Raw genomic sequence first — 18,571 nt, 5'->3', positions numbered from 1 at the left:
TATCTCTGACTCTAAGGAGTTGTCTATATTGTCAGACAAAATTTCTATACTATAAAGACAACATAAAGGAGAAATATGTATTATAATAATTTTATTTAGATATTCCATTCTTTAAAATACATTGAAGTAGGATTCCAGAGTAGCTAAAATCTAATATTCAAAATCAAATTCAAAAAAATTTTTTGTTCCCTTGGGGCGCCTGGCTGGCTCAGTCAGTAAGTAGAGCATGCAACTCTCAATCTTGGGGTCATGAGTTCAAGCCCCACATTGGGCCTAGAGCTTACTTAAAAATATAGATCCAAAATGGTTCCCTCACCCCACTGCCTCCAGACTAAGTACAATATTTGTTCCTGTTCTTCCTCTAGCTTTGTTGAGCAAAACCACACATCTTTTCACAAAGGTGCTGAGAAAACATAACACCTCCATTTTCTAGGCAAACACCTGGTCAATGGAAAGCAAAAGCTTTTTAGATGGCAGTTTTCATTCATTAATTTTATTCCCCAGTCTTAAAAATTCCATTCTTCATGTTCAGTTACTTAAGTTTTAGCTCAGTGAAATAACTGGAATGTTGGGGCGTTCCCAACATGTTGTGGAAACACCACATCGCAAGATGAAGATGCAAAATAAATAGATTTTTCAGTTGTCTCTAACCCTCAATACAGGGAGGGCTCTTTGGGTAACATGAGGGGAGGAAAAAAGAATTTGGTTGGCAGGACGAATCTCCCTCACTACCTCTCTACTGCCTTTTCATTTTCCCTGGCAAACCTGAGTAACATAAGTAATTAATTTTCAATAAACTGAGAAAACGGTCTTCCACTCTTAAATAACTCTAATAGGTTGAGAGGATTACAATGATATGAACATTTCAGGCAAATATATTTAGTGAAGCCTTGGAGATACGGGATGATTTCATAAATATCCTTTACTGAGTTGACAGTTCGTCCCTGAGACCAGCCCCAATACTGGGACTGCTAGACCGGCTTCTCAAGGTCCCACGCTTTAGCAAGAGATATTTAAATAGTAGATATCCATATGATACAAATTTAACAGTGGGGAAAATAATCTTCAGATATTTAAAATCCAAAAAGTGTGATCAGTTATTCCTTCAGAAGCTGTCTACATAGAAGGAAGTAGATAACAATATCCATATATATTCCATAATATGTATATTATTGAATAAAATCAATATAGCTCTCTGTAGAGAACATAGCTAAATAATTTGGGCCCCAAACGTACTCTTCCCTCTGTGGCAAATGGGTCTCCCAAATTAATCTTACACTTTCTTTTTTTGCCATCCAGACAACTACCAAAGTCACTGTCATGAAGCCTGGGTGGCCTTACCCGGTATTTCCAACCCATCACCTGGCAGGGAGATCTTTCCCAGTACCTTGCCTCCACACAATGGGGACACTGAAGCAGTGCTGATGAGGTCCCCAAATTTGTTGTCTCTACTTAAAATTGATAATCTCCAATCACACAAACCTCAAGCACCTATTTTTAATGAATCCTTTAGATGAATATCAAAGAACTATTTAGCCATGTCTAATATTTTAATTAGATTATATTCTCAATTTAACCCATTAAACCTCCTTTGATGATCCCCATATTTAGTGTTTAGCCTCAGATGCACAAGGTAATGAATACTGGACCTTTTGATTTAATGAGAATTTCAGCTCTTCCAGCCTGCGCCTCTTTGTATACCTTTTATTTTGCTGGCTATAGAATTCAGTTAATTGAAGGAGTCTCTTACCATCACACATTAAGGAGGATAAATTAGCATCCCCATTCTGATTGGAAAATGCAAGCAGACAGTTTTGCTTTGATCTGAGGATTGAACTGAGGAAGGCGGCAGCCCTCTGAAAATGAGCTGATGGCCTTGTTATCGGGGCAAAATGCAGATGCGTCCATGTGTCACAAAACACTTAATGTCTTAATTGATCACCTTCCAATTCTCCCTGTCCTGTTTGCCTCATTCTCTTCAGGGCCTCGTGCGTGTGCGTGTGTGCGTGTGTGTAGTCCTGTCTTGCTTTCTGTTTATCCTGTTTCTCGACTCAGAGAATTAGGGACCTAGGTTTTCAATTAACCTGACACTAAGGAAAATGAAACAATAAATTCCCTCACCTTGAAATTTCTAAGAATATCCTGTAAAACTATTTGGACCTTTCACAGACCAAGATTCTTAAGGACTAACTCCAACTTCAATGCCCTCGGACTGGTAGATTCCATGCCATTGGTACGGCATCACTGAATAGGAGACAAGAAGGAAGGGCTATTATGTATTTTTGCAATAAAATCAGACTTTCAATCTGTTCTAATGATAATGCAATTCTCCTGAACCTCAACAAATGCAGTTGCATAAAAGAAACATCACGGTAAAAGATCAACACCTCCATCACTCACTGTAAAGGCCAGAATTAAATAACATTAAATTCAGATTATGAGACTTGTGGGTAAATATGTTAGACTAAACACATGAACACACTTACACTGACTTCACTCCCTTGGCAAGCCCACACTAAAATCACAGTAAAGGGTTTTTAGAAGGCATAAACATAAGAACAGGAGGAGAGACAATAATAATAAAAGTAGGAAAGCAGATAAAAGTTAAAAAAAAATTCTAACCTAGCAAACGGGAGACCCACGAATCAATCTGATTTACATTCCAGAATATCCAAAATGCTCAGGAATGGATGATGTCAATTACCTCTGAAAGTAGGGGTGTAAGGGACTGAGGGGGGGCTAAATGAAGGACAACTGCCCCTTTGCTACACCTTTGCTACACCTCTGCAGAGGGTAGAACAGTATCTCTGGACTAGGGACAAGTGGCTCTGTTGGGAGGCACAATACAGAAAGTGGAGTCAATAGTGAACATGTGTGTTCTAAACTCAGAGACCTCTGATCTGCCACATGGCTCCCAGAACATTGGGTCTCATCCTACAAGCAGGAGTTTGAAAAATCCTTCTCTGGAGAATCTGAGCAGCCTAAAATAAAAGCCTTAAAAATTCTGACTTTAGAGGGTCTCTAACTGAAGAACTCAACCATGTTATCATAGGGGAAAGCTCACAGTCTAAAGTACCCCCCCCACACACACACCACATATCATAGCTTCCTATCAGCCTTTTCTTTGCTCATAAACATGAGCAAACAACAGAGGATATCTACATATCTGAAGATATCACTGAGGAAACCCACTAGAAAGGAAGAGGAGAAGGAAATTAAAAGAGATCTTGGAAGTTAGAAATATAATAGCAGAACTTAAAAAAGTTAAAGGTTAGAACGTTGAGGAATTTTCCCTAGGAAGTAGAGCAAAAAGATAAAATAGAGAAAATGGAAGAGAAAAAGAATCTAGAAGATAAATCTAGGAGGCAAAAAAAAATCCAAATAATATGAGTTCCATAAAGAACACAATGAATGAAATCCTTGAAGAATTAATTCAAGAAAACTTCCCATAACTGAAAGGACTTTTCAGACTGAAAGAGCCTACTGAGCATCCAGAACAATGGGTGCAAACAGACCTCAACCAAGGCACACAACTGTAAAATTTCAGTCCATTGGTTACAAAGAGTATCCTACAAGCTTCCAAAAAGGAAAACAAATAAATAAATTAAACAGGATACACAAAGAATCAAGAATCAAAATGGCTTTAGACCCTCACAACAGCAATTGGAAGCCAATAAATCGAATGATGTTTTTTAAATTATTCAAAAGTATTCCAAAATAATTTCCAACTTTGAATTCTATACCTAGCCAAAATACTAATAAAGCATGTGACTAGAATAAAGATATTTTTTAGAGAAGGATGAGCTCAAAACATTTACCTTTCACACACCAATCAGGAAACTATAGGAGACGGTGTTCCCCCAAAAGGAGAGGGTAAACCAAGAAAGAGGAAAATACAGAAAACAAAAGTAAATTGAAAGGAATCCCAGGATGAAGGGGAAGAGAGACACAGCGACATAAAATCCAGAGAGGAGCAGACCAGAGGCTCTGGGAATTTGTTTGGGAAAATGAAACCTTAACAAGAGTATCTTGGGAGTCGGCTCTAGACAAATGGTGAAGAGTCTGGAGTTAAACTGGTCACAAGGACATTAAAAATTAGAAAGACAAATATTAATTCCAAGGGGAAAAAAAGGAAGTCTTACAGGAAAAAGTAATCTGAGTTGATTACCTGGCTGGGCTGAGAGTCGGACATACATATCATAATAACGATCTAACCAAAACCCTGTCATGGAGGAAGAGATGAAGAGGGTGCACATATGTGGTGGGAACAGGGAAGAAACAACTAAATTTTCACCTTTTAGAGCATGAAGTACTAGATAATTCCTAAAACAAAAATACCAAAAAGCAGCAATTCAGCAATTATTTAGAAACATGAAGACAAACACAAAAAGAATCACCCAGTACTGGAAACCAGTTGCCTCTGTAGTAAAGAGAATAGGGAAGGAGTCAGAGGACTGCTTCTTTTTTAAATAATCCTTCTAGAACTGTTCGACCCTATAAACAATGTACATGGGTAAATGACAAAACTCAAGTCTTTAAAATTAAATCGAGAGAGCTCAGGAATTAAAAAAAATAGATGGGAAAAGAGCAGAACAGCATAAAGTATTAGTTTTTTTACCTTTAGCTTGTAAATTATTCTCATTTGAAACTCAGGATACAGAGCCACACTTCTATCCTTATTCTCATTGTTTTCTACAGTTTATTTCCCATTCCAAGTCAAGCACTGAGGAAGAATAAGGACTATTTGGCCATTTAACTTCTGGCTAGAATATAGGCAAGTGTATTTCGTCACTTCCATTATTGGTAGCAATGGAAGCTAAAGAGAGAATGGAGGTTACAAATATTCAGATAATCCCTAAGAATTATCTTAGTCAATATTTTTAAACAACTCTTGCTTATTCTTGTTGCAGAGATACATTCCTAAGTTGTGCCTTTTTTAAACTAAAAAAAAAAAAAAATCTTAAAAGCTTCAGAAAAAAAAAAAGCTTAAATCTGGATTTCCCCCCTAGATCCTTTACTGGAAACAGGCAACTCAATCTCTTAATAGGGCTCCCATAGATTTGAAATATACCTTCCCTCCCTACATAGCATTTATGTCTGCCAGGGAGGACAGAACCCCTGGGGAATGATGGGGGCAAGACAGGAAAGAGGGAAAGAAGGAACATTCTAAATGAAGTATCCTCAATGCAACTTCATGGCCCGATATGGCCCTATTTCACCCAAGGCCACCATGCCCTCTCTTAGTCCACACAGTAGGACAATGATGAAGAGAAAATAAGATGAAGTTATTTTAAAAACTCCTTAGAAAGGGACATAACCCCTCATAATGATAGTGATGAACACAAGACTAATACACACCTTTTAGTTACCTACATTGTTACTGTCGTAGTCCTATGAAGTGTGGGATCAAGAACCAACCTGATATGTTCAGATTATTGTAATTCATTATCTTCCTTGAGCACTTTTCATCTAAGATCTCACAGTAGATACTTTTATATCTCTTATCTCACATCTCCTCACCATTTTTTTTTTTAAGGTTTTATTTGAGAGAGAGAGAATGAGAGAGAGGGGGGAGGGTCAGGAGAAACAGACTCCCTGCCAAGCAGGGAGCCCGATGCGGGACTCCATCCAGGGACTCCAGGATCATGACCTGAGCTGAAGGCAGCCGCTTAACCAACTGAGCCACCCAGGTGCCCCTCTCCTCACCATTCTTAAAGGACATTCTCCTCATATTTCTGATGCCAAGTAAGAGAAGTAACGTAATCCTGAGCAAAAGGAAGATTAGAATTTAAGTCTCCAAACCAAGCCTCCTAGCCTGTGGCTAGGATGCCAAATCCAGCTGCAGCTACACAATTTTGTAAAGAGAATAAGAAGAGAAGGCTTACAGAATTATAAATGAAATCCTGAAGGAAAAGTTATCTGGTATACACACTGGGAATTCTAAGAGGAAGGAGTAAATAAAATTGAAAAGAAATGTGTCTTTGGGAGGGGGAATTAAAACCAGAAAATACGATGGAGAGAATATGGACAGAAAACAAGAGAATCCTATCAAGTTTATTATCTCCTAAATATTTATTGGAATGACCTTGGACCTCTACATGTATTAATTCGTAACTCATCAAATTAATCAGTTGCAGGACATTGAGCAAGTCAATATCTCAGACTCTCAGTTGCCTTATCTATAAAGATTAGGCAAAACTTTTAGTTTTATTTTTCATCCTACTCAATGTGTGAACCTCTTCAAAAACATCCCAGCAAGTAGTTACTCAACTTTGGCTCAAATGAAAGGGGCTAAGGGGCTCAGTACCTCTTCAGAAAGCCAATTTAAATTTCAGATTGCTCTTCATCAAAAGTTTTTCCATAAATTGATCTAAGATTTTACTAGATAATTTCCAGCTAATTTTAAAATTTTACATCCAAAATTACTATGCAAAATCCTTTCCTCTACAAGGACAATAGCCCCCCCCCCTCCATCACTTTTATCACAGCATGAATTAGTGGTAAAGTAGGATCATGAAAACTGGCTTCTAGTCTGAATTCTGCCACAGTCTATTTAACACTGACAAGGCATTCATTATACCTGGATCCTAATTTCTTCACATAAAATGAAGGGCTTAGATTTTGTTAAAGGTCTCTAACACTGACCATCCCTTCCTGACTATCTAGTTGTCCTTAACTCCAGGGATCTTCACGTTGTTTTCTTACTTTCTCAAATGGGGTATAAGAGACTTCCTTAATGAATAAAAGAATACCCTTTTCATTTTCTGGTTTCTCTTAATTCTTCTTATTGTTATGGATATATTTATCTAGAGCACATGAACTGAAATCTTCTTAGTGAGATGACAAGTAACTTTAGTAAGTTGGAATTTATAGTTCCTTTCCTACAAAAAGAAGATAGGATATTAGGCTCTTAAGGGTTAGAAAGAACAAAACTGGTTCACCTTCTCACTAATGAAGAACCATAACAGCCTTCTAGCCCCTAGTATTTTGCTTTCCAGCTTCTGCTCAAACTTTTCTAGTGAAAGGTGCTTAGTGCTTTCTGGACTTAGCTTGTCTTATTGATAGACAGCACACTACCTGGCCTATAAGAGGGATGCAAACGTTGTTCCAAAATGTTTCCTGGAACCACCCATTGGTTCTGGTTCTGCTTTCTTTAGCAGAGCTGCATAGATATACCCCCTGATACTGAGTAGCCCGCAACTGTTCAAATCTCCTCTCCCACACCTGCCCAATACTTGGCTTCTCTAAGCTAAAAAGTTCACACTCCTTTGTGTTTTCCATATCTTTTACTATCCAGGTTCTTGTATACTGGGTGAATTTTAGCTTGTCAACAGCCTCTATAAAATGTGATGCCAAGAACACAACATAAGTGTAAAATATTTCCTTAGCTCATTATTTCCACACATGTTGAGCCCAACTCAAGAAGACCAGGGAGTTACCGCTTCAACTCAATATGTTTATTGCACGATTCTCTTAGCACCAAAAAGCATTCTGCTTGCTCTGTGCCTTCACAGATCTTTAGCTCTAGTTATCAAACACGTTGATATGAGCCAGTCCTCTACCTTTTGAAGTGGTGTCATGAATTCCAATTATTTCTTAGTGCCACTATCTGCTAATACTGGGCAGAACGGTGCATTGTCCATTTATGTTCTTACATCATGTGAGCAGAAATAGTATCGAGAGTCCCTTTCTGAGAATCTGTGAAATGAAGTCCATTGCAAACAGCATTAAGAACAAATTCAGAACAAACGATTTATTCCATTTGGGATTACATGTAGGATGATGTGCCCACCTTGGCTATTTTAAGAGGTTTTTGCCCCTTCAGACTCAGGCTAGGTCTTTAATATATCACAGTGAATGTGGCTTTGTCCGATCTTTACAACCAAGTCAAACTGAATTGAGGCAAAAGCCGAGGTAATTCAGACAAAATACCTCTTCAGCCTATGTTGGCTTTGATCGGTATTGAAGGCCAAAAACTAAACACCACTATCATGCTACATGAAACTGGAACTAAATTGGGTCTCTCCTCTTCTATCATCACTAACTCGCTGTGTATAAAAAAGAAAAGGAAAACCAGGAGAACTTGGTTATTGAATTGTGTGCCATCAATTTCAGGAAATACGGTCTGATGAGAAAACCGCACCATAGTCAGTGTGGCTGGTGCTGCAGGTGCGAGCTCCTCCCTTCCCGCTTCCTCTGGCCAGGAACAGCCACAAAGGGAGGACGCTGATATGGCAGAACGAGCATCTTTCCATGTTTAATGCTCATGAATCAAAGATACAGGCGTTCCCTGGGCTCCAGGATTCATTCTGCTTCCAATCAGGCGGAGTTGTGCCTACACTAACAAGGTTTCCTATTTACCTGCCTTTTGAAAACATCATGAAATGTGCCTAATCTGCTTCTCTCAGAGCCAAAATAAAGCCTGACATCTTCTTCAATTTAAATTTTTTTAAATGTCCTCCAAAAACACAGCATTTCTACTGACTTTAAAGATTCTCCCCAAATTCCCTTTTAGTAGCTCTTCTTTCTAGTATAAGAATCTGAGATTCTCCCCTCTTGTAATAGTATCTACTTTCCCTTCCAAGTATTCATAAATCACTCCCCCACCACCACCACCATCATCATAACCAAGTCTTTTGTCTTATTGTAAAGCACTTGCCCAAAACTCCTGCCTTAAAAAGGTATGGTCATTATCTGAACAGGGAGAAAGGAGAAATCGGAGTGTAGATTTGTTTTTAATAGCACATCTACACAACCTAAATCAATGGGAGAGGTGTTCACAGAAAGTGATAGAGGCAAAATGCCAACCGGTGCATTGTTACAAGAAAGCAGTGTGTTGGACAAAGAAATGAACAAGGAGTCAAAAGATTTTTTTTTTTTTTTTTTTGGTCCTCCTTTGACTTTAGCTAGTACTAATTTCACAGTTGGATCCTTCAATCTTGCCAACCCTCGATTTCCTTAACTATGAGAGGGAAAATTAATCTTTGTTGTCTATGACTCACTAGATCTTGATTGACAAAGAGCACTTTGGAAAATCCAAACAGCTCTACAATGCTTATGTTTTTAAAGCAATAGCTTGGTCTCCTAAATGATGCTGATTGGATAGAGGTCTCACCCTGACAACTTATCTTTGCCTAAGTTAATGTTTCCTGGAACAAACCTGTAGGGAAAAAAAAGGAAAGAAGGAAAGGAAAGAAAAAGAAAAAATTCCTATGGCTACATGCATGGAACTTAGATCTAGAGGGATATTTAGGATTCATCCTCTTTTAGAAAAACAAGGAAACAAAAAAGATTAACTGTAACCCAAGCTCACACGGCCATAGTCTCTATAATACTCATTCATCATTCGAACCCAAGGGTCAGGACTCCACTTAGCCACACACTCTTTTCCAGCCTTCCTGGGCTCACTTACCTAAATACACAACCAGAGCCAAAGGAAGATCGGAAGCTGAGGTCGCCTCTGGCAGGCTGCTATATCGGATAAGTATCCGGGGTGCGTAGTGTCATCACACAATTTGTTAGCGTAATTTCAAACTCCAGATATCAAGGGAGCTCTATCCCTTCGGTATTTGAGAGTCAAAAAATACCATTTGCGGTGACTTTCCACACAGGTGGAACTCAAGACTATAAAACGATTAAAAACGGAAAAATCGGGCTGGGAGTAAGGGGATCTGTCAACCAAAGGTTATTAGCCCTGTTCACTCTTTTCGAGAACAGGACACTGCCTGGGGTGGAGGGAAGGGGGCGTGCGCGGAGGAGGACGCGTTAAAAAACGATTCCCGGAAATTCGGTTTGGTCCCAGTTTTGCGCGGCGAGCCCTTTATTAGCTAAAGAGACTGCAAGCCCGGGGAGAGAATAGGAGAGCTAGGGGAAAGGGAGAGAGCGACGCGCTGGGCCAGACTCTTGCCCCGACCTCGGTAGTCCACAAACAGGTGCACGTCCGGAAGGGGACGCGTATTTAGCTTTAATCTCGCTAAAACTCCGCATTCCCTAAAATGCGACGAAAATGAGCATTTCCACACACAGCCCAAGGAACACTCACTTTTAAAATATCAGTAGCCCATGGGATGTGTAAGAGTTGCGGGACAGGTGCAGCAAGGTCTGGAGGCAGAAACTGCTCGGTAGGTTTTCCCGCCCAAGTTTCTCGCCGCGCGTGGGCGCCGCTCAGTATGGGGACTGGGGGGGGGGGTGTAGAGCGGGTGTTCCCGGGGGCCACAAGCTTAAGGGTCCAGGGTGCCGAACCGGAAGCTCAGGAGGGGAACAGTGACGGGAGAGGATAGAAGCGCCGCCCTAAGGAGGGGTTGTCGCCATAGTTTCTGAGTTAGAGATAGGGGTGGGGGAACCCCAGTGGGAGGTTAGTGGCTAGCAGCGCGCGAGTCTGTCCGGCACAGACGTCGTAAGCATCTGGTTGTGGCTCTACCTGGATCCCCGCAGAGCGGAAAGCCCACACTCCCCGTCCCTTACCTGCAGCCAATCGGTCTACCCAAGGAAGGGCAAAGGGTCCGGGTGGAGAGGTCACGGAGCCTGGACAACGGAGCTCGGGGCAGGTGGCGGAGAGGAGAGGGCCAGGAGGGTCTGCGATCGCGGCGGAGTTAGAGAGCCGAGAGCCCAGGGTCCAGCTTGCGCCACTTAAGACACCGGCGCGGGAATGAGCTAACGCAGGTGCACGCTCGCCCGGCAGGGACCCGGCGGGCGAGAGGGGGAGGAGGGCGTGGGCCGAGCCGCGGGGCTCCGCGCGGGTTCGAGGGTTCACAGGTGTGTTTTGTTTGTCTTCCAGGAGCGGATTTCCGAGGCCCGCCCCCGGACCCGAGTCCGTGCGTTCCGGATCCCGGAGGGAACCGCGCCCCGCCCGGCCGCGTCCTCCCCACCTCCCCAGCCATGCGGCTCAGAGCACGTGCGGCCCTGGGCCCAGCTCCCCCTCGTCCCCAATGTCCACCTCGTCCTCGGGCTCGGTCAGCACGAAGGGGCCGGCGGGCAGGCCCAGCCGAGCCTCGGCAGATGCGGCCTCTGGGCCGCGGGGGCTGCCCTCAGGGCTCTCGGGCCCATCTGGCGCTTTGGGCTCATCCTGACTTTTCCTCAGCTGCTTTTTATGCTTCATCCGCCGGTTCTGGAACCACGTTTTCACCTGATTTCAGGGGGAAAAAAATACAACCACGTCATTCCTTCAGACCCATAGTTACTAAGATCTGCGAAGATTGCTGGGGGTTAGGAAAATGGACCGCAACCCATTCACGAATTATCCAAGAGCTGTGACAGTCTCATCCTTGGGTTAAATCACACCTGAACTGCTTGCAAGTTATCGTGTTAGGGTGAATGAGAATCAAGCATCCTAAGACTCCTGGAAGTAATTGTCCAAAATAACGATAAAGGTCAAAATGGTGCGCTTAGTTAATACTAATACTGTTATTAATTTTAATCACTAATAGTAAGTGCTACGTCCATTAGCCTCCTTTATGTTTAACTTACGTTCTCCCCATTTTGGCATCTAAACACCTGGTCTTGCTGGACAGGAAGATGAGAATCAATCTTGCTTGTTCTCATTAGAGAGAAAAGTCAGGGGCGCTCGGGGGGGCTAACGATTTCACAGCAAGTGGGGCTCCCAGGTACAGAGAATGTAAGAAAGAGAAAGTGGAGGAAGGAGTTTTAAGGTTGCAGGTGAACAGGATCTGGAAGGTGAAAACAGTTCTTCCTCTCAGGACAGAGCAATAAGGAGGCCGCTTACATTACAGTGGGGGAGTGGGGAGGATGGATTTGAGGGCTTGTGTCTGTGAGGGAGATTAAAATAATAAGAAAAACAATTTTCCTGAGTGGACTTCGCTCAGGATAAGAACCCGTCTAGTCTCTGATTTTACGTCGGACCAGGGTTACAGCCCCGATGGGGGGGGGGGGGAGGCGGCAGAGAACTGATCGTTCTCAAACTGGGAGTGATCATCAGGATCATCCGAGGAGTTTCTCCTCCCTGTCCAGAGCTCCCTCGAGAGAGGACGCTTCGGTAAGTCTGACCTGAGGTTGGAGGGGTCGGTACTTTTACTAAGGAGCATCGGAGAAGCCTAGAATAAAGGGGAGAGGGGTCACTCCCACTCAAGAGCTCCGCACTGGGTGCAAAGGCGGTAGGAGTTAAGGGGGGAGGGAAGAGCAGCAGCGGAGATCAGGAACTGCCCCTCTCAGGCCCACCTGCGTCTCGGACAGGCTGAGGGCCGTGGCTAGCTCCACCCGCTCCGGCGTGGACAGGTAGCGCTGGATCTCGAATCTCTTCTCCAGGCCGGAAAGCTGCGAGTCCGAGAAAACCGTACGAGCTTTGCGGCGGCGGCAGTGCTTCCCCGGCAGCTCGGTGTGCTGGGGGTGCGGGAACAGCGCCGGCACCGGCACCCCTGCAGAGAGAAAAGCCACCGAGTGGGTAGAGCGCGATGCCCCGGGAGCCACCTCCGCCGCAGCCTCTACCCCCGGTCCCCAGCGCCTCCCTCCGCTTCTTGCCTCCGCTAGTCCCCTGGTCGCCCCAACGCTTCTCCAGCCCTTCTCCCAGGAACCGCAGGGCAGGGGAAATAAAATCCCAAGAATAGCGCTTGGAGATCTTTATCCGGCAGGTCATCTAGACCTACAAACAATAAACAGTAAGTAAAACGGAAAAGAAAAATTTTAAATCGGAGGCCTTAGAAAATATCTTCTTGGAAAGACTCTTCGCAGCGTCCGCCAGTCCGCTGGTGCGCCTCCCGAAGTTTTCTTGCAAACGTCGGCTGGTCCAGTAGCTGTTCTGCCCAGCCACCACCCTTTTCCATACCCCTGACGACACCCTGCGTAGTTCTGGGGCTAGTAGAGGCACGAATGTGGCCTTGCTTCCCAACCTCACTAAAAAACACCTCTTTCCCGAGCTGCCTCCATTCTCCCGCCCGCCGCCAAAGGGAACAGATCAAAACTCTCTCATCAGGAGCAGCTCAGAAGCAAGAACAGAGGGGCAATTCCCGCCTGGCACGTTCCTTATAAGTTGCAGGGGCCGCTGGGGACCCCATCTCTAATGTGATCCTCATCCTTTTTCTCATTCTTTCTCTCCGACCCTAAGCAGAAGGATTGAAGCCCTTCGCACCCCCCCCCCCCCGCCCCCGCCAGGTCAGGGAGAGACTTCTCTTGTCTTTCCTGACCTCTGCAGGCATTATGGTGTCTGAGACACACCAAGTAAACTGCCACAGACATCAATTTCTGCCAATGGGGGTGGGGGTGGGGGAGGAAACAAGCAATTCCAGCATCACAGGCTTTGGCCACTGCTATTTGTGGGGAACATGGGTGCAGCCCAGAAGAGGCTGTCATGGGCCAGGGAGTGAGGCCAATACCAAGACGAATACCAAGATGCAGCCTTCAACATAGCTTCTATAATTGTCCTGCCAACCCAATGCCTCAGAATCTGGGTTTTACCGCTTCACAAAAACTTTCAGCTTTTGTCCTAGATTCCAGAGCACACATTTCACAAACTGTCTCAGGTGTTTCCCCCGCCCTCGCCGAGATGGGGTTGTTTTCCCGCCTGCGCTCTGCGTCTGGACTCAAGGAATTATTATATTTCAACTGGAATGAAAATGCCAAAGAAGAAAGCATGAATATGGCCTTGCAGAGAGCGGCAGAAAAAAATCTGGGTATTTCCTTACATCTCCCTGACCCAACCACTTTGTTGGCCCCCAGTCTTTGTCATTCATAGAAAATCAAAATACTTTGGCGTGGGGCTCCAGCGTCACCAGCAACCAGGGCAGAAGAGGGCAGCTGAGCCCAAGATTGTGAGTTAGACAGTGGGAGTGCAGACGGTTAAAGAGGAGCAGCGTCCGTCCCCTGGCCCCCCACGCTTTTTTTTTTCCTTACCCTTTTCTCCCCTATACCGGCCAGGTCAAACCTTCAGTCCTCAGAATATCTCAAACCCTCATTCACTTCTAAACCCCTGCAGTATATCCGTGAATGCTCAGCACCCGAGAGGAGAGAGCTGGACCCGCTGGAGGCTTTGGAGTTAATTAGCTGGAAAGTGGAGTTCTGCTCCATGGGGTGGGGTGGTCAGGGGTCTCCCCTAAAGCGAGGGGAGGCAGAGAATCAGGATTGAGAGCTGGACCAAAGTGACCAGGAAGACCACGAGGAAGGAGACGGAGCACTATCCACCAAGAATATTGTCAAAACCTCCAGCCACCTCTTGGATAGGAATGTTTCCTCTTATAAAGCGTGCGGAGTGACCGAGACTTATCCCCATGGGCTGGCATGCCTCAGGGGAGCTCTGCATGTTCTCAGCCATATCCCCAACGTTCCACTGTCACTTAGGGAAGGAAGCCGCCAAGCCAGGCCGAGCCAGCTCTGGCCTTTCCTCAGCTCTATCACAGGCTTAGGGTCTGCGCTGGAAGACCTGCTCTCTCGCTCCCCAAACCTTGAGGCCCCTGTTACTTACCCGAGGTGGTGAGGAAATAAGGGTGGTGGTGGTCTCCCTTATGCAGAGGGTGATGGGGATGAGGAGCCAGGAGGGTGGGTGTGGGCATGAGGGGGTAGCCATAGTCTAGCAGAGGCACCCGCGAGGCCAGAGAGCTGGCGAAGTGGTCAGGGGCCATCTCCCTTAGCGGCTTGGGCTTGTGCAGCAGGATGTCCTCAATGAAGAAGGACGTGGGCCTCTGAGAAGACGCAGGGTGTAGAGGGGCGGTGAAGTTGAGATTCATCTTGAGCCAAGCGTCTGTCACAGGGCGAGGGCCGGGGACGAAGTGCGCAGGCAGCGTCTCAGCAAGCCTGGTAGAGTGCCAACAACCACCCTCCGAGGCTCAGAAACCCCGCGGCTCTCTTCTGGGCCTGGGCTACCCCGGGCGCTGGAGAGGCGAGAAGACAAGCTCCTGGGTAGGTTGGGTCTATGTGTAGAATTGGCAGCTTCAAGAGGGGAGCTGGGAGAGCCAATGGCAAGGCTGCCAGCGGCGGAGGGGAGGGTGCGGTGGGCTCGGGGCGGGGCGGGGAGCTGTCCGCTGTGCTGAACACGACGGCCAGGCCCCGGGAGAGCGGAGCGGAGCGGACCGGGTTGTTGCTCCTATGAGGTTGGTTTTTCAACCTCAATTTGAGTTTGTTTGTTTGTTTGTTTTTCTTTTTTCCTTTTTCTTTCTTTTTTCTCTCAGACATTTTTTTTTAAAGATTTTGTTTATTTATTTGACAGAGACACAGCGAGAGAGGGAACATAGGCAGGAGGAGTGGGAGAGGGAGAAGCAGGCTTCCCGCTGAGCAGGGAGCCCGATGCGGGGCTCTATCCCAGGACTCTGGGATCATGACCCGAGCCGAAGGCAGACGCTTAATGACTGAGCCACCCAGTCGCCCCTCTCTCAGGCATTTTAAAAGAAAGTTAAAAAGAAAAAAGTCTCTGTCATTCGACAGACTCCTCTTTAGAGAGCAAAAAGCATTTAAAGGGTCCCAAAGCAATAGGGATAAGGCATTTATTTTGGCATTTGGGGCTGGGTTTTCCAAGTTTAGAGACATGGTAGCGGGATGGAGAAGGGGAGAAGTGAGGAGAAGGTCCATATCTGCTACACCCAACTTCAGTTGCTGGCTGAGGCACAGAAGGACTGTTGAGGTAAATAAATAAAATGTTGATGATCATAACACTCTTTCCCTCAGTTATAAGGAAAGTTATATCTACATTAGGAAGTAATTTGGTCTGTGTATGTCCAGAGCTACTTCTTAATGCCAGCCTCCATCTCCTTTACTTCTTCATTCCACTCACACAGCTTCCTATTTCTGCCATACTACCGCCTTCAACCCTAACCCACCAAACTAATTGTACTAGATTTTTGTCTCCTGTTCTTTCCCAGACTTCCTTTTCATTTCCCTCCCTTCCAATCTTTTGTTTTGGTTGTTTTTTTTTTTTTTTTTCCTGTTTGTCTCTTTCTAATCTGTCACATTTATTTCCCTGGAGTCAATTTGCTAAAATTAAGGTGATCATCTACAGCACAGCAGGGGTAATTTCAGCTCGCATCTCTGAAAATTGCTCTAATTATTGATGTTAAACTCAGGGAAATTAAAGAAGCCACTTCTCTTCCATCTCCCCATTTTTAAGCTCTAATTTGTTGAAATCTAGTCGTCATCACAATTCCAATCACTACTGCTAATAGTAAAAGTGTTTTAATAGAGACTGAGTCCTCACAACCCATGCTATTAGATAATTAGAGGAGGTGTTAGAAAGCCAAGTGCTAATCCTTGGGCGCACGGGTAGGATTTCCATCTGATCTAGCAGGTAGAACAAATTAATTACCAGAATCAATTAGGCCCCAAACTACAGTGCACCAGGAAGTGGGAGCGTCGTATTCCATACGGATGAACTGGTAAATGATAAATAGATGAGGAGAGTACGAGGAAGGGGGAAAAAGGGAGGAAGTAACTTTAAAGTAAGATCTTGGCAAGCAGGCATCTAAATGAAGTCAGAACACTTTGTCGGGGAGTCTGAACTGTGATTTTTTTTTTTTTAACTGATTATAATGATTAAGGACTGAAAACCCGAGAGCAGGCAGCCACAGAGAGGGAAAAGAGTGGACTTTCAGGAGTCATTCCCTCCCTCTTTAGCCCGCTCTATTGATCTCCCGCAGGGCTAGAGGGAAACTGAAACCAAGGGGACTCGTGAAGTGGCGCTGGGGGTGATGGTCCACTTACCGATGCCCACTTCCCTCTCAGTGGGAGCTTACCCAGCCAGTGAAAGGCAAGCTGTCCTGTCCCCTAAGACCCTAAGGGCTGAGGGGCTACTGAGGGCGTGGAGGGTATACAACCAGCCTTTGGCCTCAGTAAAGAGCCTAGCTGTGCCTGCGCGCTCCCTACACTCAGTCCCTACACAGACTGTGGGTATAGATTTGCACCCAGCCTTGGGGATGGGATTTCAACCTCATTCCAGAGCTGAAACTATTTCTGTTTCCCAGGCAGAAGTTAAAGAGATTATTGAATGTCCTTTTGGGAGCAGGGGCAGTAAAAAAAATGTCTTTGGGTGACTGTTAACTTTGAGCCAAGGCACTGCAAGCCCTTTCTCAGAATTTTGTCTTACACATGTACCAGAGCATTCTTGGGATCCAGAGAAGGGGAGGGAAAGGGTAGACCGCCTGCTTGGTTCTTACCTTCCCCTTTATTTCACAGACGCTGCACTCAACTCCCTGCTCGCCTCCAAAGTTAAGGCTGTCTCTTCAGGTCCTGGTCCCTGGAGGAGACGCTCCCCTTTTTCTAGTTTGGCTCTCACTGGGACTCGATTTCCAGAGCCCAGAGCTGAGCGCCACCGAGGGAGACTTAAAGGCATTTCCCTCGGGAATCCAGTTATATTGCCTTTGCCACGGCCCCAGCAGGAACCTAAGAAGTAAGAGAGGGAGGTAGAAAACTGGATAGTTACGGAAAGGAGGAGGACCTCGAGGACTGTAGGACTTTTCCTTCCTCTTCCCATTCCCCTTTCTGCAACCAAGGGAGACAAAGCTCGGGGGCTGAGAGAGCCAACTGCCCACACCAACGCAGTCCCCTAGGGACGCGGAGGTGGGACTAGGGGATCGGAAGTGGAGGCGGAGACAGGGATTCCTCAGTTGCCACCCTTTTCCAGGAGAGAGAACCCCTTGTTCCAGGATGCTCAAATAATCACAGCTGGGGCTGTGAATAGGCAGGTCTTGTCCTAGAGAAGTGCCTGTTGGGTCCTAGCCTCAGACTCCTCCTAGAGTTATTATGGCCCACACCCTCTGGGAAATGGAAAAGTCAAGAAAGCTGACAAGTTTCTCTGCCGTGGTGGGGTTACTGTGCAGAACTGTGGAGAAACACTCGGGTTACCAGAGCCCATTCTCTACCCTCCCCTCAAGGCCCCTACATGGCCCATCCTACTTCTGCGTTGGAGTGAAGGAGGTCCCCAAAGATGTCCAGCCTCCTCCTAAGGTTCAATTCTGGTCTGTCCTATGGGAGGAGTAAGAGGCATTCCAGAGCCTGCAGGCCTTCCCTGCCACCTGGCCCCACCCCTTCAGGGCCAACTCCTGCAATGGGTCAAAGTTATATTTTTTGAGATAGCTTGTAAAACCATTTGCCCCTTAAAAGCAGAGATGTTTCATTGCCTGGATTATCTCTAAAGTATAGACCAGCACTGTCCAATAATGTGAGCCACATAGGTAATTTTAAATTTTCTACTAGTCACAAATTAAAACATAGGAAGAAACAGGTGAAAAATTAATGTATTTCATTTAGCCCCAATATGCCAAAAATATTCAACATCTAATCAATATAAATATATTAATGAGATTTCTTTGTATTTGTATTCTTTTTTTAATACTAATTCTTCAAAATCCAGTGTGTACTATATCTTTACTGCACATCTCAATTTATACTAGCCATATTCCAAGTGCTCCAATGGCCACGTATGGCTATTGGTTACCTAAGGGGCAACCTATGGCTAGTTAAATGCCATAATCCCTTTTACCCCTTTCCCGTGTAAACAGGCATACACGGAAAATGGAAAGCAGTTGCTGAAGCCAGCTTAGTACTTTCTTATGCTTGCCTTTTAACCATGCATTATATTCAATTATTGTGAGCATTCATTGAGCACCTACTATATGCCAGGCTATTCACCACACACCTT

The 18,571-nt window shown here is 45.1% G+C and overlaps 1 protein-coding gene across 1 annotated transcript; it reads right to left on the bottom strand.

The window, feature by feature from the left end:
• Window positions 1-10,885: 10,885 nt before the first annotated feature.
• On the bottom strand, window positions 10,886-14,672 carry BSX (brain specific homeobox). Its single transcript, XM_036089521.2, has 3 exons — window positions 14,411-14,672; window positions 12,175-12,371; window positions 10,886-11,125 (listed from the first exon to the last, which is right to left on the bottom strand). Exons 1-3 carry the CDS (start codon window positions 14,670-14,672, stop codon window positions 10,886-10,888), a joined length of 699 nt encoding a protein of 232 aa, XP_035945414.1.
• Window positions 14,673-18,571: the final 3,899 nt, after the last annotated feature.

The sequence above is a fragment of the Halichoerus grypus genome, chromosome 11 (assembly GCF_964656455.1).
Source record: "Halichoerus grypus chromosome 11, mHalGry1.hap1.1, whole genome shotgun sequence".
NCBI lineage: Eukaryota > Metazoa > Chordata > Mammalia > Carnivora > Phocidae > Halichoerus > Halichoerus grypus.
Note: the sequence above shows the minus strand (reverse complement) of the source record. Positions and strands in the feature narration are given on the sequence as shown.